At 30.0% G+C, this 27,646-nt stretch overlaps 1 protein-coding gene and 2 pseudogenes across 1 annotated transcript; 1 reads left to right on the top strand and 2 right to left on the bottom strand.

Annotated features, from left to right (window-relative positions):
• LOC149062276 (zinc finger MYM-type protein 1-like) overlaps nucleotides 1-27,646 on the bottom strand; it is a 299,795-nt pseudogene that overhangs the window by 216,130 nt on the left and 56,019 nt on the right.
• Nucleotides 3,815-7,256, bottom strand: LOC149062279 (uncharacterized; annotated as a pseudogene).
• Nucleotides 13,947-14,763, top strand: LOC149062278 (uncharacterized). The gene is made up of 4 exons (XM_089221687.1): nucleotides 13,947-13,988; nucleotides 14,203-14,271; nucleotides 14,339-14,410; nucleotides 14,536-14,763. The coding sequence occupies exons 1-4, from the start codon at nucleotides 13,947-13,949 to the stop codon at nucleotides 14,665-14,667; spliced, it is 315 nt and encodes a 104-aa protein (XP_089077813.1). The 3' UTR covers nucleotides 14,668-14,763.

The following is a 27,646-nucleotide window of genomic DNA, read 5'->3' as shown; positions in this document are numbered from 1 at the left end:
CCATATTATTTCTTTAAGTAGATAATATATATATACACCTTCACAATAAATTTTATACGATGGTCCTAACAGATCCAAAGGAGACGTGACAGAGCCTTATAATTAAAATTCCTACATAAATAAGTACCCCAAAACTTAAATTACAACTCACAATACTGTCACTGCTTGAGTTGCTTCCATTGTTGCTCTTGTTGTTGTCCTGACTGCTCTAGCTGCTTGCTACGTAGATTCTCTTTTTCCCGGAGTTGCTGGAAGGTGATCAGTCCTCCAAACGTGACTCTTGGGTGAGTTGCCTCCGTGAAGTTGAAAACAAAAAATTTTCAGCTTCCCGTTGATGGAAAATCCTACCGACTGCGCCAAATTTGTAGCGTCCCAGCATACAGGAGGACAAACGACTGGTGTTGAGGTAGATGGATTGGGTGTAATAAGTATAACAACTTAATTTGTGATTAATTTATTAGATATTTATTTGATTACTATGTAAATAAAACACTTTTACTGCACAAAATGATTTGGTTGTAAAATATTCTAAGTCCGAATAATTAAATTGGACTGGTGTCTGGCGTGAAGGTGCTTGTTCTGACTCTGGTGGCTCACGTCTGAATTGGGTCTAATCGGGGCTCTCCTATATAGTCCAGATAGTCCTACTCTCTGCATTTCCTCTCCTATCGATAAGATACGTATGTGTCCATGGCCGAGTCGTGCAAAAGCGTACGCGTGTATTATTTTAATATCGTAGCTTCCCACGCCTATGCGACCGGTCGGCCACATCCTGGTTATTCGCGACACGTAATCTCCATAACCCGACGACAATAATCATATCTCTAAATACGCCTGCCAAGACTACGATTTCATATTTAATATTTCGTATATTTAATTCCAATTATGGTAATATTTTGGAAAGGCTAGAAGTTTGGCCTTCGATATAACTATTGAGGTCCTACACAATATAATTGGTTGGCGAAATCATACGCCCCAGGGTCACTTATACATATCTACGTGTATATGCGTGTTTAGATGTCTCAGCGGGACGTCAGTACATAGCAATATACTAAATGAGCATGATGTGTTTCATGATACAAATTAAACATATAAATTAAGCATAGAACAAATGTGATCACAGATTCAGCTGAGTCATATTATAGAGTTTCTTTATATATTCCTTTTTTGGATAGTTTTAATCAACAATTGAATGACAGATTTTTAGCACACAAATCAATTTTGAGTAATTTTCTTTGTTTGGTGAAAGATAAAGAAAATAGTGATGAATGTTTTAAGGTACTTTTGAAAACCTATGAAGTTGATATTGAAGCTGATATCCATTCAGCTTTGGGGGAATTTTCATTATGGAAACAGCAAATAAAATCAAAACCCATAACAAATGTTGTATCTGCTTTAGCCGAATGTAACGAAAACATATACCCTTCAATATACACACTCTTAAATATTTTAGCTTCTTTACCAGTTACCACTGCTACTAGTGAAAGATCATTTTCAACACTTAGACGGTTGAAAACATATCTCAGGAACACAATAACTGAAAATAGACTGAACGGGTTAGCATTAATGAATATTCACCGTGATGTAAAAGTAACAGTTGAAGAAGTTATTGAAAATATGGCCAGAAAGAGTCGCCGCATTAGACTGTTATAAAACATAACATGTTATTAAATACTATTTTTTTTGTTTAATATATTTTAGATGTATTTGTAAAAAAAGAAAAAAAATTATTTTAAATAAATATTTAAAAGTTAAACGTATATTATAATTTATTTAAACAATTTATGAGTACAATTCAGGAAGTGTGAAATCCTCCACAAGTTACATTTTATTACAAAAAAAACCCCCCCCCCCCCCTAAAAAAAATCCTGGCTACGCCACTGTAGGTAGTTATTTATTATATAATTTTAAAATGTTATCTCTTATTAGATACCAGATAGTATCGATTATATACTAAATAATGAAGTCTCTTGTCTCTACTATATATCGTAGAGGCACTACTTAAAAAACACCTTTCACAAAATTGTGAATTTGTATAAGCACAGACATTTACACGGACCATAATAATTTAACAAGCATCTCAGTATATCATTAGGTTTAGGTATATATCATGATGTTTGTTACAATGAGTGTCTGAATGTGATTGAACCAATAAAATAAACTAAATAATATATTTTAACCTTACCATTGGTTAAATCTGGTGTAGTTTTCAATTTCTCTAAAATAATTCTGCTTCCACTATCTTTAACCCGTTCATCCAATATTTTAATAAGCATTGAAGATACTAGGTACTTCTAATTTTAATATAAAACAACTGCTTTTATTATATATTTTGCAAAAGTCAATATCTATACAAATTTAGAACAACAATCTTTATAAGTCATTTTTAGTTAAATATTATTATTCAGTTGGTATTTTAATGCCTGTGTCTAAAACCTATCAATATTATACTATTATCTAAAACCTTATAAAACAATTTAAATACTTTAATATACCCAAATTGTTTTGGCGTTGAGTTACTTAAGTTATTTTACTAATTGTTTTAATAATAATATAATTAAATAATAAGAGAAGGCTGCTATTTAGCATTTATATGTCAACTGTTTTATGAATACTAAGACAATTATAAGTGTAATCAATTTAATAAATCCAATATAGACTCCTATTATTATAGTATAATTTCAGTCATTGTAACAATAACATATTTCCAGTTGTTATCAAAAAAAAATGAGATTATTACCAAAAATTTTTACGTACCTATATATTATTTTTGTGTTGGTTATTTTTACTGTATTGATTTTGAATTAGTTTGAATTCATAATTGTATTTCCAACATGAACTTGCAAGCTTATAACCCATTGGTTTTGTGTAGTGTTGCCATTTACCCACATAGCACATGGCTATTTAATGGATATTCAATGAATATAATATCTGGATATCCATAATATCTACTGGATATACATGGATATCTATTTGACATATTCTAGATATCCAAATGGCCACTTTTTTCCAATGCTATGGATATCCATTAAAAATATTATACAATATCCATCATAGTAAACTATTAGATATCTACACAGAACAAAATATCTACATTAGATATCTACTAGATATTACATTGTACCTATGACAATATCCACCAATTAGTGGTGTAGTCAGGGAGTCAGGTGTTTCACTCTCCCCACCTATTTAACATTCCACCCCCCCCTAATAAATCTTATATTTTATTATATACGAAAACTGTAAAAACTTATAACTTTAATTTTTACTTAACTCCCCTTTATCTTAAAATTCTGGCAACTCCACTTTTTCATCTGTTATCCATATTTTTATACTCTCAATAATAAATAGTAAAACCTCTAAATACCGGACACTCCTGGACACCAACATTTTTTCTGCTATTTGGAGGTGTTTGCTATTCATAACGACCATCAGAGGGCTAATCATATAAAGGAAATATATCGAAATCACTAAAAAAAACATCTGCTATTGGGAGGTTTCACTATATATACCAGTGGCGTGCTCAGCTTTTTTGAAAGGGGGGGGGGATATTCATTTTATTCAAATTATTTTCTATTTGTAAATACATTATACACATACAAGTTTTTTTTCGTGTAGATAATAATCATTAAAAAAAAGTCCAATGGGGGGATGACATCCTGATCCGCCCCGTGAGCACGCCCCTGATATATACTATATGTATAACAATAATAGTTATGTTGGTTTTGCTTCGGTTGAGACTCACGAAAATAAATTTATACCTTAAAATTAAAATGTAAAAATACTTAAAGATAGTAATAAAAAGTAAAACAAATTTATTTTATGCATTTAAACATTTATTATATATTTTTTTAAGTATACACAATGTCATGTGTGTAATCTATAGTACTATATCTATCTCTTATTCATCAATTCATCATCTTCTTTATTTTGGACAAGGCTTCGTTTTTCTGCTGCCTTTAAGCTAAAAAAAAAATATATATATGATTTATGAAATAGAAATAACAAGAGGGAAGTAAGTTAGTCATGGAGAGATCATTTTATTGGTAACAAAAAAGAAATTTAAAAAAAAATATTAATAATAAGATAGGTATATTAAAAAGAGCTGCTATTTAATAGACACTAGATTATATAAAACTATTATAACTACTTATTTTAACTTTTAATAATATACATGGTTTATATACTTATGAGTTGACCAACGTGCATATATTAATATATAACGTATATATTTTATCTTTTTTTAATATACTAATAAATTGTAAGCTTAGGTTTTATTATTAAACATTTAAACTAAAGACAATGATAAATTCCTAACAAATATATTGTTTTGATTTATTACACTGATTTCACAAGAGTTTTCTAAAATACTAGTTTTAAATTTATGAATAAATTATATAAAAACACATTTTGGATAAGTATTTCCATAAAACAAATGAATATAGATTATAAATTCTTAATTTATTAATGTAACTAAATATTTTTTTAGTTTAAATAGTATAATGTTTCATTAATACCTGTTTAAGTTTCTTTGATAAGCATGTCGCAACCAATTTTTGATTGAATTTACGATGTCTATTTCAGTTGAGTTTTGGATTCTTTTCTGCACCACTTCTAAAAATAAAATAATTTTATTAATTAAAATGCCCGAAAATGAAGAACTGAAATTTCCAGTTTACTATTTTTATAAACTTGTTATTAATCAATGTACATACAAGAAATAAATTATATACCTATTATTATTTTAGGAAGTAGCATGGTAGATAAGATTTTTTTTCCTTTTCCACCCATCCAACTGTAACACATAGCTAATTGATCAGAGTATATTTTTTTTAAAATATACTTGGTAGACTCATCTGTTTTTGAACCACCCATTTTGGACAGAGCTGTCAACTATAAGTAAAAAATAATATCATTAATAAAATAACAATTTTCATTTGAACCTAAATTATAAATTTCAAAAACTCAAATCATACCATGTTTGACTTATAAATTTCATCATTTTTTAGTTTTATTTCAACATTTTGTAAATCAATTTCAAATTTAAGAGGAAAATTGTCTAATATATTCGTATCATAAGTATCAATGTTCGTGTTTTGTGGTGCAGGATAATTCAACGAGGAAACTTTTTCATCTAATTTTAATAAATGAAGTTTTATATGTGATAGTTGTCTTAATACTCGGTCTTGAAAATCTAAAACAAGTAATATGTGCAAAATGTATACTTGAATATAAAAATAATTCATGCATTGTATAGTCTAATTAATAATATAGTTAATTTAGCCTTATGAACAATACACATATTGTTATATTGCATGCAATGTCTGCAATAAATTATATTATGTGAAAATGTCAACAATTCATATACATAATATATATACACGCTAGATAGATGACTACAAATATATGATATGATGTATATTGTATAAGAATGCACATTAAACTTTACCATTATTAGTAAGGCGTCGTTCACGGTTTTTTCCTTTTTGGAATAGAGATATATTATCTGTTATGTCGTCAATGTAGCTTGAACTTGGACATGCATTTTCTAAAATATTTCATACATCAAGATTTAATTGTTATATTTATTAAATTAAGTGTAATTAATTTTATGTTTACGTGAGTTAGTTGGATGGTCACTGCTGTAGGATAGTTCATCATAACTTGGACTAGGATGGAAAAGTTCTAAAATATTAAATTAAAATAAATTATATACTATCTATATTTTATTCTCATATATTATATCTTTACTTGAGTTAGCTTTACGGCCACAAGGTTCATCATAATTTGGACTTGAGCGTGAATGTTCTAAAATGTATATATATATATATATATATATAATGTTATAAATATTTAATTTAATATATCAATTAAATTATTTTATTATTATTGTATCTTTACTTGAGTTAATTGCAGAATGGCCACTGGAATGTTCATCACAACTTGGACTAGGATGGAAAAGTTCTAAAATATTAAATTAAAATAAATTATATACTATCTAGATTTTATTCTTATATATTATGTCTTTACTTGAGTTAGCTTCACGGCCACATAAAGGTTCATCATAATTTGGACTTGAGCGTGAATGTTCTAAAATGTATATATATATAATATTATATATTTAATATTAAATATTTAATTTAATACATCAATTAAATTATTTTATAATTATTGTATCTTTACTTGAGTTAATTGCAGAATGGCCACTGGAAGGTTCATCATAACTTGGACTAGGATGGAAAAGTTCTAAAATATTAAATTAAAATAAATTAAATATTATTTAGATCTTTTTCTCATATTATTGAACTATAAATATGTTATTTTTGAAGCATATATTATATTATAAGAGATCTTTACTTGAATCAGTTTGATAGTCACTTGAAGGTTCAATATTGTAGATTAAGCTTCGGCGGACATTTTCTAAAATGTTAATATTATGTTACCTAGATTTAATTCTTATATTATTAAATTATAAATGTTATAATATCTTTACTTGAGTTAGTTAGATGACCACTGGAAGGTTTGCCATAGATTGGACTTTGAACACGTTCTAAGATATTGAATTTAAATTAAATTATTAAAAATTTATAATTAGTATAAAATTTATTTTTTACTGGAAAGTTTCAAAGAAATATTTACCTTCATAGTCATATGATACTGGTTTATTTGATGATCTATTTTTTTTGTATAACCGTTCAGTTACAGAAGCTAACTTTTTTTGGTCTTTATCTGATGTATTGTTATTTCCACTTGAAGGAGGTTTTGGTACAGCAGGTAGTTTAACTAAAGTAACTTTAGATGAATTATCTTCATCAGTTGACGATGATGAACTTCTTATTCTTTTTTTGTGCCTTAAATTTCTGCTAAGCTTGTCTTGTTCGGAATCTGTTGTTAAATCAGTATAAGTTTCCGCTTTTTTGAGTTTCTTGTATGCAACATCAAAATCATCTGTAAATTATTCGAGAGATTATTTGACATCTAATCAATGTAATCATTATTAGTAGAAATTAAAAAAATGTCAACTATTACCAGAACCTGATAGTATTTGAGCTTCAAATACCGGCCAGTTTTCATCAGGGCTAGCCATTTTTTTAACTGCTTTTATGTATGCGGTGATCGTTTTAAATGTTCCTTGAGTTGGCCAATAACATTTTAATTTTGCGGATTTGTCAAAAAAAAAACCAATTTCGAGGGACTATATGGATGCTGCCATCGTCAAATTCAACAACACTCCATATTTTGTTTTCTTCAGACATTGCAGTTTTATGTAGGACAAATTAAGTCTAATAAAAGTATTTACAAAATTAGTATCTTTTTTTTGTGTGTATATTATATTACATGATATATGTTTATTTACAAATATTTAAATTTAGAACAGTATTTACAATAATTTAATATAAAATATAGCATAGTAAGATGCAAATATCAGAAAATTACATCTGCGAACAATCACCATGTAAAATTGGAAACATGGCTAACTTATCACTACCAGCATAAATAGGTAAAGCCAGACACTTGTATTTTATTTCCAATATTGGCCAACTTTGGAAGTTAGATTCTAAATCTTCAACAACCCAACAATCAATTATTGAAGAATTGCATGGTGTTTTATAAATATCTGAATACTTAAAATATTTTTTCCCTAAAACTGTCATACATTTAAGAACTTTATCAAATACAATATTGCTGATAACTATTATACTTTTATCGTGTAACATATAATAGTTATCAGGACTAATAATATGTATACAGAGATTCTTAATTTTAGCTTTTTTATATTGCTTATCGACATCAGAAGTTTCAATAACTGGACCTTCTAAATGTTTTTTTGTGTACTCATTTACTAATGAGGGGTTAACTGGTTTGGTCATATTAATAGATTCCTCGAAGTACCTCCTATGGAGTTGTTGGAGAGGTCTATCAGATTTCCGCAACTGTCGTTTAAGTAATCTAAGTTTATTTTCAAATGGAAAAGCGCTAAATTCATCCAAAGTCCCTAATAATTTGGCATCATTTACAATATGCAACAATCCGTGAACATTATGAGAAACAAATTCTTTTCCATATAAAATTATAAATGTATTAATAAAATGTTGTAACAGTTCTTGGGCATAATCAGAATATTTTTGCAGAAGACTCTTACTACACAAAATTCGCACAGCCACATGGAGTGTCATAAAATGATCTATAACTTGTGGATGTAAAATATCTTTTAGAATAACTGGACAGGTATATAACAAGAACTGTCTTAATTCTGTGGCTTTCCATTTACCAATAAATTCAATATTTTGTGGTTTTCGAGCAAAGTCATTTGTAATAAAATGTTTTATAGATAATAATTTTGAAGTCAACAGCAATATTTTAGCATGAGGTAAACGTACGAATCTACAATGTGGTTTGCCCTCTAGCCACAATTTAATGATTTTCTTAACAACACCGATGCATATTAAATGCATATAATCCAAACATATTCTAGTAATAGGTTGCTTAAAATTTGGAATATGCAGTAAAATTGATTGTCCCTGATGAAAGTCCTCATACTCATGTCGCATGAATGCCTCATCAGTCCTTAAAATATTATTTTTAGTTTCTGGGAAACATATGCGGCCATTTAAAAACTCACCTTCTTGAGTACATTTGGTGCAACTAAAATAACCTGAGTGACCCTTTATTTTGACAAGAAATGATTTTGCTGGAGCATCACAAATAATGCTATGTATATACACTCTATACACTGTGTCATCAAATAAAAATCCATTGTTAACAATATCTATCATCTCATTCACAAAATCTTGAAAAAAAACATTTGAATCGTTTGGTTTAGAAAGACCATGATAAACACCTATTACAAATATATAAGAGCTCCCAACTAAACAGCCCAAAATTGGCCATAACTGACTGTTACTACTATCAGATAATGGCAAGCCATCAGTTGATATTTTGAGCCCGATATTTGAATTATGGTGAGAAGAAAATTTTATAGTTTCTTTTTGCATTGCTTCTCTTAAGCCAACTTTTAAACCAAAATGACAATAATGCCCGGGTTCTACACTTTTAATTACAGAAGTTCTGGGAGTTTTTAATAATGTTCTTGAGTCTTTAGGAAGAAATTGACCACATACTTCATCCCTAAGTATCACTAGTAATCCATCTAAAGCATTTAATTTAACTTTATATTTTAGTGCCCAAGTTTTCAGTTTCTCCTCAAAAGATTCAGATTCACAGTTGGAGTAATCTATATATTGTATGCAATTGTTATCATATTCTGAGAAAGATGAATCTGAAGATGTGAAATTTTGCAAATTATCAGATATTAAATTATGAATATCATTTGAAGTACTATTATAGTCGGCATGTTCAGTAAAGCTGGTACTGATAGTGGTATTATCATTAATCATAATATTATTACTGCCTTTGGTGACAGATCCATTGAGAAAAAGGTTTTGATCACTATCAGGAACTACTGCAGATTCATGATGACTAGTAATTGGCAAATGTGTGGCCCGATCTTCATCTAAACTATTATCACTATCTTGCAGAGCTGCATTAAAGTCAGTAGCTACCCTACGCCTAAATGTCCTTTGACTTATACAACTAATATCTTTTGTTTTTCGTTTTGACATTATGTGCAACTTATCTATAAGGACAAAAATCTGTGACTGAATTTAATTAAGTATGATGTTTGTATATTATATAGTGTTCTATCACTTTGTAGTAAAAAAAGTTTATGGTTCTGATGGTATAGTTTAATTAATCATATCTAATATCGTACCAAATTTTGAGTTATGCCAGTCTCATTATCCAAGGGGATAAATTCAGATATATTTCTTATATTGGTAGTAGAACTTATGAATAATATTAAATTAATATATATATATATATATATATATATATATATATATATATATACATATTTACCTATACCTAATATATTTTTAATGCAATTTATAAAAATTCAATAGGTACGCACCTTATTGGTACGCATATGCTCAAAATAATACTAATATTAATTTATATTAGGTATCTGCATGTATAGGTGGGTAAATAAATAGGAATTAAAAAATATAGGTACCTAGGTATTTTTAAATACAAATATGTGATGAACAATAATAAGGCAGTGCCGAGTTATTTTTCTAAAATAATAATATGAAGTATATATATATATATATATATATATAAGTATACTATTTATTATACGATCTGCTCAGATCATCGGCGTCGAGCTGACGATGAGCCTTCTATATAATATTAATATTATTATTATACTAGCAACCCGGGCCGTGATCGGTAGCGGAGGTGAACGCTGTAATTAATTTATTATATATATATATTTATATTTAAGCTCTATAATATTATAGTAAGTTATTATATTAAATTAAATAACATACCTATTATAGTGAATACACCTATTGTGACGTTACACGGATCACTCTGTCGACCGTGGGTCCAATAATGCGTAGATTGATCTGAAATGTTGAACGCTGTGACAGTCACGTGGTGGCTCGGACAGAACGGTACACAACTATATACGGAGTAGCACAGACTTTACGGACTTACGGTCACGTGGTGGCTCGGACAGAACGGCACACAAGTATACGGACTCTCGCAGACCTTACGGTCACGCGGTGGCTAGGAAAGAACGGTACACGACAACTATTATACGGACTCGCGCAGACCTAACGGTTACGCGGTGTGGCTCGGATAGAACAGCACACGAAAAGTACGGGCTCGCGCAGAAGTCATGCGTTAAGGCGGAAACGTACTGTCACTACTGCTTGTGCTATTATAAGCATTTATAATATAATATAATTAATATACATAAAAAGCTCAAACTAGCGCATCACGTGGTTTCGGGTGGCAAACAGGAATAATAACGTGGATGAAGACGCACAACGGCACAACAAAAGACACTTATCCGTTTACTGTATATAGTATATAGGACCGTAGCACATAAGCATAGACCAACCACCAACATATAATACTATGCGCTATATGAAAACAAGGATTAAAGCGGATTAAAACTAGAGCCTAGAACGGCTAGAACGACGAAAACGACACTATTATGACAAGAGACAATAATGAGTATTGATTACGTAATAACAAATTATATAATATAATATAATGACGGCGCATCAAACATTCAAACTGTCAAAGTCGGAGTCGAACCGGGAACAAGAAACAAGAAACCGGCGGGGATAAATCGCAGGCTGACGAGTGACGAGTGACGACCAGCGCGCTAGAGCGGAAGTTGCGTCTATATAGTTTTTAGACGATTCTATTCAGAATTCAGACTTCAGACTGCGCGTTTAGCGGCCAAGATGCCAAACTCCAGAAATGGCGGTCCACGTTCAAACAAATAACAATACAACTTATAAGTTTGGTAATAATTATTAATTATGATTACGAAGTATACTAGCTACGACTAAAGTGATATACAGTAATATTATACACTGCAATACGCAAGTACACGATAACACACTGTGCCCATGTATCAATAATAAGTTGTATGCTGTGCTCTTGTGTGTATGCTTGCGCGGGAAACGATTAGCCACATCGCAATATTAATGATAAATTGATAAATATTAAATATAACTGAAAACCCAAAAACATAATTGTCTGATTGTCATTCCATAAGCGATATTGCGAATTGCGATAAGAAAGACTTTAAACACTATACGGAGTAGATACAGCAGATGACGCCGAATGTGTTGGTGCCTTTAGTGGGAGAATATTATACTAGTGGACAGAGGCACCCGCAGTCACGCACGCACTTAGCAAAAGCAAATTAGCGTCTTCTATTTTTGGAAGGAGATAAAGTCAATATACCTATATATTATTATTTTCTGCACTGTGCAATTGTGCATCCGCCCCACTACACTATAGTTTAAATTCTATATTCTATAATCTATGTAGTATGTTAGTAATGTTACACTAGCTACACTGCAGCGGTAAATGGTAAAAAAGTCCAGGGAAAAATTTGATGGAACTAAAATTTTATTTAAATTTAATAAATAATGTATATTTAAATTATTTTTAATTTCCCTGGACTTTTTTCGGTTTATTATTCAGACCTTTTTTCCTAATATCACTGGCCACTGCAGCACTGAAGCTGTGGCGGTAAACAATTAAAATTATAGTAAAATTATATAGTAATATATATATAATTATATAGTAAAATTATTATACAATATTATTATAAATATATTTACATTCAATTGGTATTATTATAATTTATAATAAAATATAGGTAGATACCTATTATATATTTAAATGTTATTATACACTATCACTACCATGATATAACAACCGCATCTATATACCGACTATACCGGCGTATCATTATGATATTGTGGATATTTAATAGATGACCAACATATCCATATTAAATTTAGTCCAGAAGTAATCTTGTATGGATATCTATATGATATCTATCCGAAGTAACTTGTGGACTAGACGTGATATGGATATGTCAGTCATCCATTAAATAACCACTGGACTACATGTGCTGTGTGGGTACTGAATATTGCTGCAGTATTATTTTCTATAATATACCTATTGTAGCATACAATTTATAGTATTTTTCCAGATGTTTTCAATCTCTGACCATGTAATTTATTGATCTGATAAAGTGATAATTATGTAATTAAATTTTCAGATTCTGTTTCAATTTCTAAAGAAAAATGTAAATAGTCAATACGTTAAACAATAAATATTATTGTTTTATAATATATGAAAACCAAGAGATACTATAAATTATAATTATATTAATTTAATAGTATTGACCAGATTTGAGGTAATCATGTCAGTACCTATGATATTACCTAATGTTGTTTGCAAGTTATCCATTATACGAGTCAACTTTTTCTTTGGAATGTTGCTTGGCTCTTTTTCTGTAGTTGATATTAAGCCATTTTCAATTTTGTTTCATACAACGAATTGTAATGAAGTACTTACAATATAATTTTCCCTTAGGACATTTATTGATATTATCATTAACAAAATATACATCCTGAAAATTGAACCATTTTATAATTGTATTTTTTTAGTCTCGAGCATTTATTTCAAATTATGTTATTTGGGTTATTAATACTTTTATTCCAGATTAAAAATCTACAACAATAACATCAGCTATACGATTTGCAAGTTTTATTGTCATATTTGTTTGATTGGTTTTTATATTGTTAATAATTATTTCAACCAGTAAACGACGACAACTTTCATTTAAGATCGAATTGAAGGGCGACATTCCAAAACGCACTATTGCCATTTTTATCAAAATCGAGTTAGATATCGATTCTTATTGTAAATATGCTGGGGAATACGAATTTGGAATCGTTTTTTCGATATCACGATTATTTTTTCAGTGGTATCGATCTTAAAATCGGTATTTGTTTCAAAACGTGCTATCGCCTATATTATTAGTTTCCAAAACGTTCTATTGCCACTTTGTTCCATAACGTGCTATTGCCCATAATATTAGTATAGGACTCAACTAGTTGTTACGTCAAAACGTCCCATTGCCATATATCATTCCAAAACGCGTTATTGCCAATCTCAAAGCAAAACGTACTATTTCCCATACCAATTACATAGGACATCAATTCTCTATTTTCCAAAACGTGCCATTGCTTTTTGATAATTTTACCATCAAATTAATTTCGATTTTACTTTGTTTAAATAAATTTGAGTATTAAATTTGTAAATACGATTAATTCTAATTTTATGTTCATAACTTTATCAATTCGATGAAAAAAAAAAACCATTCCTAACTTCATTTGATGATAACAAAAAGTGTTGTGAATTTGGCTGTTTACCGCCAAAAGTTCATTGATAACATATTATGCATAATATTGCATAAACTTGTCACAAAGGATAAAACTGATGAAAAATAATTTATTAGTTTTTGAAATACCTTTAAATAAAGAATAAAGAAAAAGATTTTCAAAATGAATCGTAGGTCCAAGAAACTTGTACTTGCTGCTATAAGTGTAAGTACTTTTTCATTATTACATATTATTATCTATGAATATAATAATGTTTGTCATCAACTTATTGTCATAATAAAATGTTTTGTTTTTGTCAGTAACTACTGTACCTGTACAATATGACATAATAAATATAATTATTATGACCATTTTAAATTGCATTAGCTAACATTGTAATATTCATATATTTATAATATAATATTGTATTTAATTAAAGCAAGAAGACTTAACTTTTAAAAATGTGTCAAGAAGACTGGACTATTCATCGAACAATGATAGTAGTCAGGTAACTAATGTACATTTTTATTGGAAACTATAAATCATTTTTAAAATAAAATGTATGATTATTACAGGCAAAAGTAACTTCATGGTTATTATCTAAAACAAATGTATTTAGTCAGCCAGCCAAACATCCTAAAAATGATGTAAGTACCTAATATTTGTAAAAGTTTATAAAACTATCTATAATAATTTTACAAATTTAATTTATTTTATTTAATACCTACCAAATTAAGTCAATATTAATACATTTTTTTTTAATGTATGTTAGGATGATTATCAAATGCTTGACTCTGAGATGCCATCAACAGATTTTATTAAAAATACCATTACACCAAAAGATTTAAGGTTTAAGATTTTAATTTGTTTGAGTCATTTAATTATAAAAATGATTTTTTCTTAAAATTGTTATAAAGTATTACCTACACTGTTTTTTTTTATTTTATTAGTATTATTACACTATCTAAAACTATTAATGTATGGGTAGGTACTCAACATACTACATACTATTTTATATTAAAGTTGATTTTATTATTTTATTTTGTTACTATGGTTTAAGATTTTAATTTGTTTGAGTCATTTATTTATAAAAATGATTTTTTCTTAAAATTGTTATAAAGTACCTATTATACTGTTTTTTTTTTATTTTATTAGTATTTCACTACCCAAAACTATTAATGTATGGGTAGGTACTCAACATACTACATACTATTTTATATGAAAGTTGATTTGATTTTATTGTTTTATTTTGTTACTATGGTTTAAGATTTTAATTTGTTTGAGTCATTAAATTATAAAAAATATTGTTATAATACATTACTAATAAAAAAATTGTAATAATACAATTTGTTTGTTCATATTTTTTTTGTATCTGGTTAATATTAATAACATACAATATACTTGTATTTTTCAAACAATAAAATTTTCTTAATATTTATTAAATCTAGTATAGTGCGTTTTGAATTGATAATGATTCCATGTATTACAAAACGGACTATTGCCCGACTCAGTCCAAAACGTACTATGTGTTGGCAATAGTTCGTTTTGACACAAGAGGTAAATTTAAAACCTTGATTAATTAACTTAAAACTTGAAAAAGATAAATTTTGACAATTCAAAGTTATTTCTTTTCTTATAATATATTGATAAAAATCATCAATGTAAACTCACACATAGAATTTATACCAAAAACAGTTTTTCTTCTCTCCTGAAAAGTTTGAATTTTGGCAATAGTGCGTTTTGGAATGTCGCCCTTCATATTTGTCTTGTAGTAATCTAGTATCAAAGAACCCTCTACATTATTTAATAATATCTTGTCTAGTTGAAATGGCTCATTAATATTTTTAGCATCTACTATCCCAGGTGAAATCGAATTTGTCATGGATTGATTTGCATTTGTGTTAAGATGAGCATTTAAATTTAGTTTATCACTTTAATTTGAGCTTATTTGGTACCTACTGTTCAACATAATGCTGAAATTTAATGCGAATTCCAAGAGGAAAGTTCATTAGTAGGTAGTATATTTGTTGATCTGGTAACAAAATTATAACGTTAATCAAAAAAGAAACAAAAAATAAAAATATTTAATTACAAATGTAAAAACTAGTCTCTAAAATAATTCCTGTATAAAAAATAAAATATAAAATTTGGGAATTCGTATAGCAAGTGATCTGCCGACGGGTGAGTGATCTGCGAATTCAGGACGAGTGATCTATACGTTTTAATAGTATAAAAACACATTATATTTTTCACTACGAATGCGTCATGTTACACAAATATTCGTCAAATATAAAAATTTAAAAAAAGTATTTTGTTCACCAAAAGCCAGTCGTTTTTTCTGATCACAATGTTTGTTTCAGGATCACATTTTTACAATTTGGCGTTTCACTGTCATTTGGAAGTAAATTGTGAAGTTGTAAAAAATGTACAGTTGATTTTTCATCAACAATTATTTTATAAAATTCAGACGCACGCGCGTTATAGGCAAACCCTGACCAACGAACAATTTGAAACTAACCTATCCAGCAACATTGCTAATAACTCGTAGTTCTAAAAAATGTCATTAACTACTTAATTAGTTCTGGTATTTTAAGTAAATTATTGAGTAGTTAAAATTTTTAAGTATTTAATAGAAATAGAAATATAATAATATATTCAAACAAATAATAAAAAACAAATTTAAATATTTGATTATAATGATAATTTTTATTGACAGATTGTAGGTATCCCAAAATATATTTGTTTAATGCTTATAGTTTATACTAAATACAAAATTCATTTTAAATAACATAATTGTTAAGTGAAAGTGTAAAACTCAAATGACATCATCTTGCCATGAAACTGATCCAGCAGTAGAATTAAAAATTTTTTTGAAAAGTTCTCTTACCTGAAAGGCTGGTTGACTTGCATTTCTACCCTGTATTGGAATATTTTGTAATGTTAAATCTACTGCTGGATTGATATTTTCTTCTCTATTGTATGTTATACTTCCTTCATTTATTTTAATGAAATTATGCAAAACACAAGTTGCTAAAATTATATTGTCAGCATTTTCAGGTTTTGCTTGGATTTTTCGGTTGAATATTCTAAATTTTTGTGTTAAAATACTAAACGTATTTTCAACAACTCTCCTTTCTCTACAATGACGATAATTATATACTCTTTTTGAACCATCGTCTAGCTGTTTTCCAGGGTAGAGTCTCCTAAAATCACAAATAGTGCCAAATTTTCAATTCCAGGATTTCAGTATCTGAAGGTACATACAGTTGTTTACTATCTAAGCTTTTTCCTAGTTTCGAATTCATTAGAATACCTCCATCACTATTCCTACCATACGCGCCTACATCTACCTTAAATTAATTATAATGAGCATCGACGAGAGCCATAAGTAAGTACCACTGAAAAGGTATTTTTGTAGTTAAAATATAGTGACCCACTATTTGGCGGTGCTTGGATTACTACATGCTTGCCGTCCAATGATCCAATACAGTTCGTAAGGTTCCAACATTACCAAAACTCATCTGCGATTACTCTCCATTTTTGGCTAGTGGGTATTGGCATAACTTCAGGCATTAAAGTTTTGACTAAGGCTTCGCAAGTATTTGTCACTATTTAATATACTGTCGAATGCCCCAAACGATAACTATATGAAATCGTTTTAAACGAATCGCACGTTGCAAAAAATCTGAAATATTAATGGATATTAATATATATAATAATTAGACGTCGTATTTTAAAGCATAGGTACTCTTCTTTTTTTTATAATATATTAGATATAAATCTAATTTTTATACATAATTAAGTTTCATGTCATTATCTGATTCAAAATAAATCAATTATTTGTTGTTTTTTTATTATTTTCTCTGCAATTATTCTAGTTGTGACTGAATGTTTATATGAGCAGTTTTTACACACCATAACGTTTTCAAAATATTTTGACTTGTTTTGAGCTGTTCAGTTTCCAATCTTTTTACTATTTTTTTTTTTTTTTCTATAAATATCAATAAAATTTTATTTAAAATTATTTTATTTTATTATAAGAATTCTAAAAATTCTTGAAAATTTAATAGAAGGCTCCTAATATATTGTTAGTTGTTACAAATGTAGATGAAAAATATTAAAAATCTGTAGGCACAATTTTTTTTTTCTAAGCGTTTAAAGTTGAAATTTAAACAAAATACGTAAAAATGACAAAAATTTGCAAATTATTTTGAGATAGAAATTCATAAAAATTTTTCCTTTTAAATTTAAGATTTTAAAATGTTATACAAGATTTAACATAAGTTTTTCTACTTTTACCAAAAATAAAATATCTAAAAACAAGTCAAAATAATTTTTTATAAGCATTTTAATTTCATAATTTTACAACATCTGATATTCACTTGATTTCCCATGTAGCGATTTTCTTTTTTGTTTGTAATTCAAAAACGAATAATTTTAGATCCATGAAAATTTCACTGAATGTTTATATTCTTATTTTATATATACCATACAATTTTGAAAATATTTTGATTTGTTTTGAGCTGTTTACAGACATTTTCAGTTTTCCATTTTTTAAGTTTATTTTTTTATAATTGTCAATGCAATTTTGGGCCAAAAAGTCTGAAAAATTAAGGACCTGATACATAGATAGAATAGCAGTTGAAAAATATTGAGAATACATAGGCATGATTTTTTTAATAACCATTTAAATTTCAAATTTTGATACAATTTGAAAATATCATTGTGTATATAAAATAATATAACAAAAATATTAAAAAAATACTCTAAAATAAATATAAATGTAAACAAAACTATAGAAATTTTAACTTGAAATTGTATGTTAAAAGCTCAAAATGAACGAAAATATTTAAAATTGTATACTGTGTAGTGAACATAGACAATGAGAAAAAAAATTCAATGAAATATTTATATATATATATATAATTTTGTAAAAATATGAACTTCAAACGCTCTTAAACATTTATTTTGACTTGCTTTTATAATTTATTTTTGATAAAGGGAGAAAGATGAAGAAAGGTAGAAAAAAATATGATAAATCTTGTATTATATTTTCAAATCTTAGATGTTAAAAGAAAAATTTTATGAATTTCTACTTCAAAGTAATTTGTAAATTTCTGTCGTTTTTACGTATTTTGTCAATATTTCTTGTTTATTTATCAAGAATATTTAAAACATTTTTGATGAGTTTTATCGATATTTAAGATTACTTTTAAGCCCAATTTTAGATTAAATTGAGTGTTAATTTTTAATATTTCATTGTTAATTTAATTCTCAGCTAACACACGTAAAGCAAGATGGAGCAACATAGCAACATAAGAGACCAGTATAAAAAAACCTTGAACAAACAAAAAATTACAAGTGGTCAAGCATCTAAGAAATTGCTGAAATACAAATATGAAGACTAAGTGAATTTTTTGAAACAATACTTCCAAGAAAGACCTACTATTTCAAATATTGAAGGAAGTGATTCTGGAGAAGATAATACGTATGAATTTCCTGATACGAATGTAGCTGCAGATGCCAGATATTATAAACAATTCTGATCATGAAGACACTGCAAATACAACAGCTATGTCTATGCCAACACGTCAGCCTATTCAATTTAGGTCTCGTACTAGTACTAATGTAAGGAAAAAAAAGGAAAAAGAAACGGCATCATGGACATTGATGAAGTACTTATTAGAAAATAGGCAACGCTCAGAAACTACGACTTCACAAAAAGATCCCATTTTTAATGGAAATTGCAGCTACGATGAAAAAAAATTAGATCCTTTTCACACTAATTTAGCGAAAACGAAAGTTTTCACAGCAGTTCAGGAAGTCGAAAAGCAACAGATCATGCATAACCAATATCTTATGTACAACCCTCCTTCAGAAAGTAATTGGAATTGGACTCCTCCGCCTCTTTCTAATGTTCAAAGTGTTCAAAATAACCTTCCAAACAACTCTGAAACCTGCCAACTGGTTTCAGAAACAATATCGTCTATAATATTATAACGCGTTTATAAGTTTTCGTTAGCAGTTTTATCAAGTATTATTTTTTTATAACTACAGCAGACAGCAGTGATGTCTTAATTTTTATTTTTTTGAATTAAAAAGTTCATTGTTTTTTTTCGATATTTAATGGCAAAAATATTTTATGTGCAATAATAGTTATCTAAAGTTTAGAAAGTTATTTTGAATTTCATCATATTGTTGTAGACACAAAAAGCGTTGTGTACACGTAGGCTAACAAAAAAAAACAACAACTGCTTACGACTTACGGTACGTTTATTAACGACTTAATTACAAAAAAAAGTATTGCATTCCGCGCCGGGACGGCCGATGACTGACTGATTAGTTATCGTCTATTGTCAACCCGTATTTATAAGATTCTGAAACAGGTTCTAGAACATTCGCGAGCCATCGTGCGACTGCGTACCGGCTCGCGAATATTCGTCAAATCTAAAAATATGTATATTCCCAACAATATTATTTGAATTTGTTATGAGATGCAATAAATGTTTTTATTATACTCGTATCCTTTTATTTAAATTGTTATTAAATGTTTAATTATTAACATAATTTCCTAAATTTTAAAATCAAATTTTGATATTATCAATTAAAATGTTTTTGTTCAATATGTACTGTAACGTCACTGAATTTTAGGCCTCTATTAATATTATTATTCATTGAACACACCTTCCCCCACAATAATTATACTATCATATTATCGGTGTGTGACCATTACTTTAATGGTTTTCCTATTAGTACAATAGCGCGTTGCGATTAATACAAACAATAGTCATGTTATATAAGCACTGTCCCCCAACCCCTCTTCAACATAGTGTCCGGCGACTTGGCTCGGCAGCTGTGGTTACCTGCGCTGTCGGCGATACGGTCGCGTCCGCCGGTCATGCTGACAAGACGTCTGAAGCCAGTAATATTGTAAATCCCCCGCAAAAATCGACACTGCACACGTCCCACTCTATCAACATTTCGACGACGGTCACCGGCAAGCCGAGCCGTCTGCCGACGTCTCAACACTCTTTTCATGACCACTGACTTTAGTGATCGTCCCACTGGTCAAGTCTGCCAACTGTCAACGTCAAAAACCACGCGGTCAACATTTTGGTGTTCCTGTCTTTTCTGCTTTCATTGATGTTCACTGACACCATGATGGTCTAAGTCGAATATCTGGGGCCGTGGAAGGCCCGGCGGCTAACATTCACAACCGTCTTCAACGTAACCGGTGCAGATGGGCCGTGTCGATCACGAGTATAAGGTATCGACGGCCCACGTAGCCAGCTCATCGCAGCCACCGGTTACCAACATCTTAAGCCACCAGCAGTCGTCAAGTATTATTTTCCCCCAACTTCCCCTTGTTTTTTCATTTTGATTATGTATCATAGTCTACAACTTATTTTTACTTATGTTCCGTTTTTCCTAAGAGGTGCCCCGGTAACCGTCATGCGGAGCCGTGGGTCTTTTCCTTTAATACATATAAGAGTATAATGTGTCATACCGACGTATGATTATCATTCCGTGCCGGTAACCGCTTGTCGGAGCCGTAGCCTTATTTCTTGTATTTTTCTCTATTACTTTCCTTATAATTTTGCCATGTGCTAAATATTATATAATTTTTTCCCCTGTATTTTATGCACTTTGCCATGTGCCAAATATTATATAATTTTTTCCCCTGTATTTTATGCACTTTGCCATGTGCCAAATCTGTATATATAAAACAGTAAGCTAATTGACTGCTATCAACGCACAGATCAAACCATTGTACGGATCTGGCTGAAATTTGGCATACAGTAGCTATTATGATGTAGAAGTGCGCTAAGAAAGGATTTTTCGAAATTTTGAATTTAAATGGTTGAAATCAATAAAAGAAAATTTTTACATGTAATTTGTATATCTTCATATAATAATAACAATAGCAGTCGACCGATTACGGGAAATACGGTACGGCACGGCGACCAGAGGGGCGGCCCCCTTTTCGGCCAAAATGTACCCTTCCGTTTTCGGCCAGTGTCACTTTTCGGCCAGCACTTACCCTACTTTTTTCGGCCACTGTCACTTTTCGGCCAGCACAGTTTTCTTTAAAATTTACAATTTTAACAACTGAACAAATTATTACATTTGTTAAATAAAAATTAATTTTTGATTGACAAATTTTACTATTTTTATAGTCCTCACTCTTCAATGTAAGTTTAATTTCGTTTATAGTTGGTTTTTTGGAAGTAAAGATAAACCAGTGTTATTTCTTGTTTGATATAATACAATGTAAAACGCTATCCAATCAGTTATAACTTATAATGATGTGTCTAAAGTATATAGGCAATGTATAATAATGCCAAAATGTTGTACCTTATCGTTTCCATCTTATCTAATATATATAATATTATATTACATTATGGAAAACTAATTATATGTTATCGTAGACATCAATTTAACACGACACACACACACACACAGCATACGTACCTATACTTTTTAGTAGTACCTATCGAGTTGTGATAGACATTTTTTAAATTAAAATTTAAAAACAAAAAAATAATTTATAATGGCTGAATTCATTGAAAGTAACCGGGGAAAGTGTTTATTAATTTTTGAAAATTATAAGTTTTCAAATACAATCTAACTCAAATAACTCATGTCCCACAATAGAAATGGTGATAATTACTCAACGGCTAATGAATATTATGCTGATATGATAAAAAATGAAACTTATGGTGGGCTTTGTGAGTTTATAGCAGCGGGATGTATATTTCCATTTAATTTTAAAGTTTATCGAAATGTATCTTATACATGGAGTCCGGATATATATATATATATATATATATATATATATATATTGTGAACTTTCGGCCTTTTTAGGGGCTTACTGATCACCCATCACACAAGGGGAACACTTATGTGATGACCCATAGACCGAACCGCGTGGTGTCCTTTGGACACGTCGGTAGAATCTATGGGCTTTTGTACACGCAATGGGAACTGAATCCCAAAGATCTATTTAAAAGGGAAAAAGTAAATAAAATAATATTAATAAATAAGAAAACGTGGCAAAGTTGAAGGTAATTATAATAGTGTATTTTGCATGGCAATTACTATTTAGAAACAATATATATATATATACTAGTTAGGCACATGGCAGAGTGCACATAACACAAAAAAAATATATAATAATTAAGCACATGGCAATGCATAAGAAAACAGGGGAAAAAATATATAATAATTAAGCACATGGCAATGCATAAGAAAACAGGGGAAAAATATATAATAATTAAGCACATGGCAATGCATAAGAAAACAGGGGAAAAAATATATAATAATTAAGCACATGGCAATGCATAAGAAAACAGGGGAAAAAATATATAATAATTAAGCACATGGCAATGCATAAGAAAACAGGGGAAAAAAATATGAAAAGATGGAATACCAATGTTACGGCTCCGACAAGCGGTTACCGGCAAGGGAATGGTATGTCAGACGACACACCATTATATAAACATCAGAGAGAAAGGACCCACGGCTCCGCAAAACGGTTACCGGGGCATTGCGGACAAAATGAAAGAAAAAATATATAAAAAAAAACATTATAGTGATATATAATAAAAAAACCAGGGGAAGTAGGGGGGAAAAGATATTTTACGACTGCAGCTGATGCCTTGAGACGTTGGTAACCGGTGGCTGCGATAGGCTGGCCTCGTGGGCCGTCGACACCTCAACTCGTGAGCGACATGGCCCATCTGCACCGGTTACAATGATGACGATTGAATATGTTGGTCGCCGAGCCATCCTCGGCCCCAGATCTGAACTTAGCCCATCATGTCGTCGACGGCAACAGATGAAAAATTGAAAAAAAGAATGGCGATGTTGACCGCGTGGGTTGACCGGACCGGATCGTCGGCAGATTGAACACAGGAACCCAGGAACAACACGTACGTGGACTCGAACCAGCGATCGTGAAAAAAAGTGTCGAGGCATCAACGGACAGCTTGGCTTGTCGGTGACCGTTGACGAAATCTTGAAAGAGTGGGGAAGCAGTGTCGCTTTTTGCGGGGAAAGACAATATTATTGGGCTTCATAACGTCTTGTCAGCAGGTACTGGCGGACGCGATCGTATCGCCGACGGCGGCAGGTGGTAACAGCTGCCGAGACAGACCGCCGGACACTGCCTTGAGGAGGGGGCGGGGGACAATAATAATTATGTAATAGGACTATTGTTCGTCTTAATCGCAACGCGCTATGGTGATTAGATAAATACAATTAAAGTAATGGTCGCAGACCGATAGGTATGGTGATATATTGATTAAAGGGAAAGGTGGGTTCAATTGAATAATGATATTGTAGAGGCTAAAATTCTGTGACGTTACAATATATATATCTAAGCCACAATTTAACAGGATGTGCAAAAGGGGAAATTGTGTTTGTACCACGAATCCCTTTAATTCCGAATGATCATCCGTTCGAATTTAAACGATTACAGTTTCCCCTGAAAGTCTGTTTTGCAATGACTATAAACAAGTCTCAAGGCCAAACTCTTAAATTTGCAGGAATAGATTTGCGAGAAAACTGTTTTTCACATGGGCAGTTCTACGTAGCTTGCTCACGCGTAAGTTCACCCAATAGCTTGGTGATTTTGTCGCCTACTAATAGATCAGTAAAGAACATTGTCAACAAAGAAGTTTTGTAGATAACATATTGAAAAACTATTAGTAAAACACACTAATAAATCAGTGAAGAACATTGTCTACAAAGAAGTTTTGTTGATAACATATTGAAAAACTATTAGTAAAACATTTATTTTGAACCTTTAGTGCTAAAATTTATCGTGAACAAAGCTTCTGCCGCCAAAACCTATAACTTATAGAATAGGTTATGATAATAATCATTATCTTAAAAACTAAATTAATATGTATAAAATATTGTTTCAAAAATCTTAAATTTCAATAGATTTAACAAAATTTAATCTTGGCAGGTTACATACATTTATATACTTAAACCCGGCAACGACGGGTAATTCAGCTAGTATTATATAATTTTTTCCCTGTATTTTATGCACTTTGCCATGTGCCAAATATTATATATTTTTTGAATTGTAATTGCCATGCACCTCAGTGTTGCCAGGTCAATATTAAATTAGTTTCGAATATATTATCAAAAAGTTTCGATATTACAAAATTATTCCCCAATTTTTTTTCTCGGACCTTGGATCGCAAATCACGCAATTACGTCAAAAATCTTTTAAAATGTAAAATTTGTTTTTCCCCATATAATGGTTCAACCATAAATTGTTCATTATAAATGTATAATCTATATTATGATTTAATATATTATGATCACGGACCATGGTTTAAGATGGTTCCGGGACATTTGCGGTCAATTTATTTCTATCTACCCGACTATAAAATTCGGGTGCTAAATATAATATTTTATATACTATATACTTAATTTATGTTAAAAGGTAGCTATAATACTTTTTTGCTATAGTTGAAAATATACTACTGATTATTACTATACTTGTCAAATATATTATATTTAAACTTCCCTTCACACTTTTCCAGGCTTAGGACTGGCAGTATTTTTTACTGGCGTGTTTAAAAATGCACATAATAATATATTTGTCAATCACAATTCACTGTACTAATAATATTATTATAAACGGTGTACAGGCGAACGGATTCATTTCGCGAACAACGTTCCACCTATATACATAGGTACTCGCTGTGTAATACACGCACTCACACAATTATTATATTAGTAGCCATAGTATATTTATACTGGATAAACCAATTTGTGATACAGCCGTTTGGTTGATTGTGGATATTCGATGTCATTATAGATAAGGCGATATATTTTATTATATTTTATTTTTATTATCATTCGTTAACATCGTCGGCAATATTTACTCAGTGTTTAGTAATTTAGTATTATATACGCCTTGGTACCTACAGTTCAATGCGTCTTCTAACAATTCTTTAGGTATATCATCAATTGTTTGACCCTATAAACAAATTCAACATAAATTTAAAGATAAAACAATAAATCATTCAAAATTAATTAGAATCATTGCTAATTTAACAAAACAATTCAACTGGTAACCAGGGATGGCGATAGGATTTGCGGGGCCCCGGTCAAAATAAATAACAGTCACATTACATATTATCCGGTTCCGGGACATTTGCGGTCGGCACCTTTTGCGTGCCATTTGCGGTCAATTTATTTCTATCTACCTGACTATAAAATTCGGGTGCTATATATAATATTTTATATACTATAAACTTAATTTATATTAATAGGTAGCTATAATACTTTTTTGCTATAGTTGAAATTATACTACTGATTATTACTATACTTGTCAAATATATTATATTTAAACTTCCCTTCACACTTTTCCAGGCTTAGGACTGGCAGTATTTTTTACTGACGTGTTTAAAAATTCACATAATAATATATTTGTCAATCACAATTCACTGTACTAATAATATTATTATAAACGGTGTACAGGCGAACGGATTCATTTCGCGAACAACGTTCCACCTATATACATAGGTACTCGCTGTGTAATACACGCACTCACACAATTATTATATTAGACATTAGTAGCCATAGTATATTTATAATGGATAAACCAATTTGTGATACAGCCGTTTGGTTGATTGTGGATATTCGATGTCATTATAGATAAGGCGATATATTTTATTATATTTTATTTTTATTATCATTCGTTAACATCGTCGGCAATATTTACTCAGTGTTTAGTAATTTAGTATTATATACGCCTTGGTACCTACAGTTCAATTTGTTAACAGTGTTAAAATTTAAATTAAAAATGAATAATTCGTTTGAAGTGATAGATACAACTAAAGGTCATCCTCTAGCTATACACGACGACTATCAATATAGAAAGTATCGAACAAATAACGCAAATATTATAACCTGGGTTTGCTTGAATGAGAAAAAAAGATGAAAAATGCAAAGGAAGATTAAGAACGACAGGTAATAAAGTTTTAAGTGTTACCAATCATAAATGTAAATATGACTTAGCAAAAATTGAAGTAAAAAAAATATACAATATTGCAAAACAATGTACACTTGATACAACATGTTCCCCCGCTCAAATTATTAGAACAGGGATTAGATTTAGTGACTGAAATTCCAGTTTACTCATCGGTAAAAACAATGTTTGATATAGCAGTCAAGTAATGTCTTATAAGCTGCACTCATTTTTGTATATATACCTATTATGTATTTTTGGTTTTTGTGATTGAAATTCAAGGTTTAAGTTTGTAAAAATTGGTAAAACAAATTCAAGAAATTTCAAATATAAAATATATGTAGGGTCACATACAGTGCCGGCGCTAGGTATTGCGGGGCCCTGGACATAGGTTCCCAAAGAGGGGCGAAATTCTAGCTTTTTTTAAATCAGAATTTTTTAAAAGTTACTAACTACTGGAGACTCTCCAGTCCTACATACCTACTGTTGCCAAATCACTGTGACATTTTTCATTTATAAAAATTTTACAGCAAAAACAGAATACGCAATCTTTGATTGGAGAGTATACAAGCCAGACACGATCTACTTTTTCATTATTTGCTAATATTCGGTAAAATAATTTTGGAGAACATTTTCTCTGAGATCCATCGCTTTGAATTGTAGCTGGAAAGTCAAAATTCTTTAAATGCGTAGGTCCTAACTTAACAATTTTGTATTTAACTTCTTGGCTTATATTATTAGGCCAATTTCCTGGGTCTTTCAACTCATCCGAATAATTGTAAATAGTCAACTGACCTTCTTGATCACTTTTTAAGTTATTTTCTTCATCATTATTATTACTTTTAATCGACTTATCTTCATCAAAATGATCGTTTTCATTTTTGGACGACTC

This window comes from Diuraphis noxia, unplaced genomic scaffold, assembly GCF_037042655.1.
Source record: "Diuraphis noxia isolate RWA-SAM2 unplaced genomic scaffold, SU_Dnox_SAM2 contig0001, whole genome shotgun sequence".
NCBI classification, from domain to species: Eukaryota; Metazoa; Arthropoda; class Insecta; order Hemiptera; family Aphididae; genus Diuraphis; species Diuraphis noxia.
The sequence above is the reverse complement of the archived record's forward strand: the minus strand, read 5'-3'. Positions and strand labels throughout refer to the sequence as shown.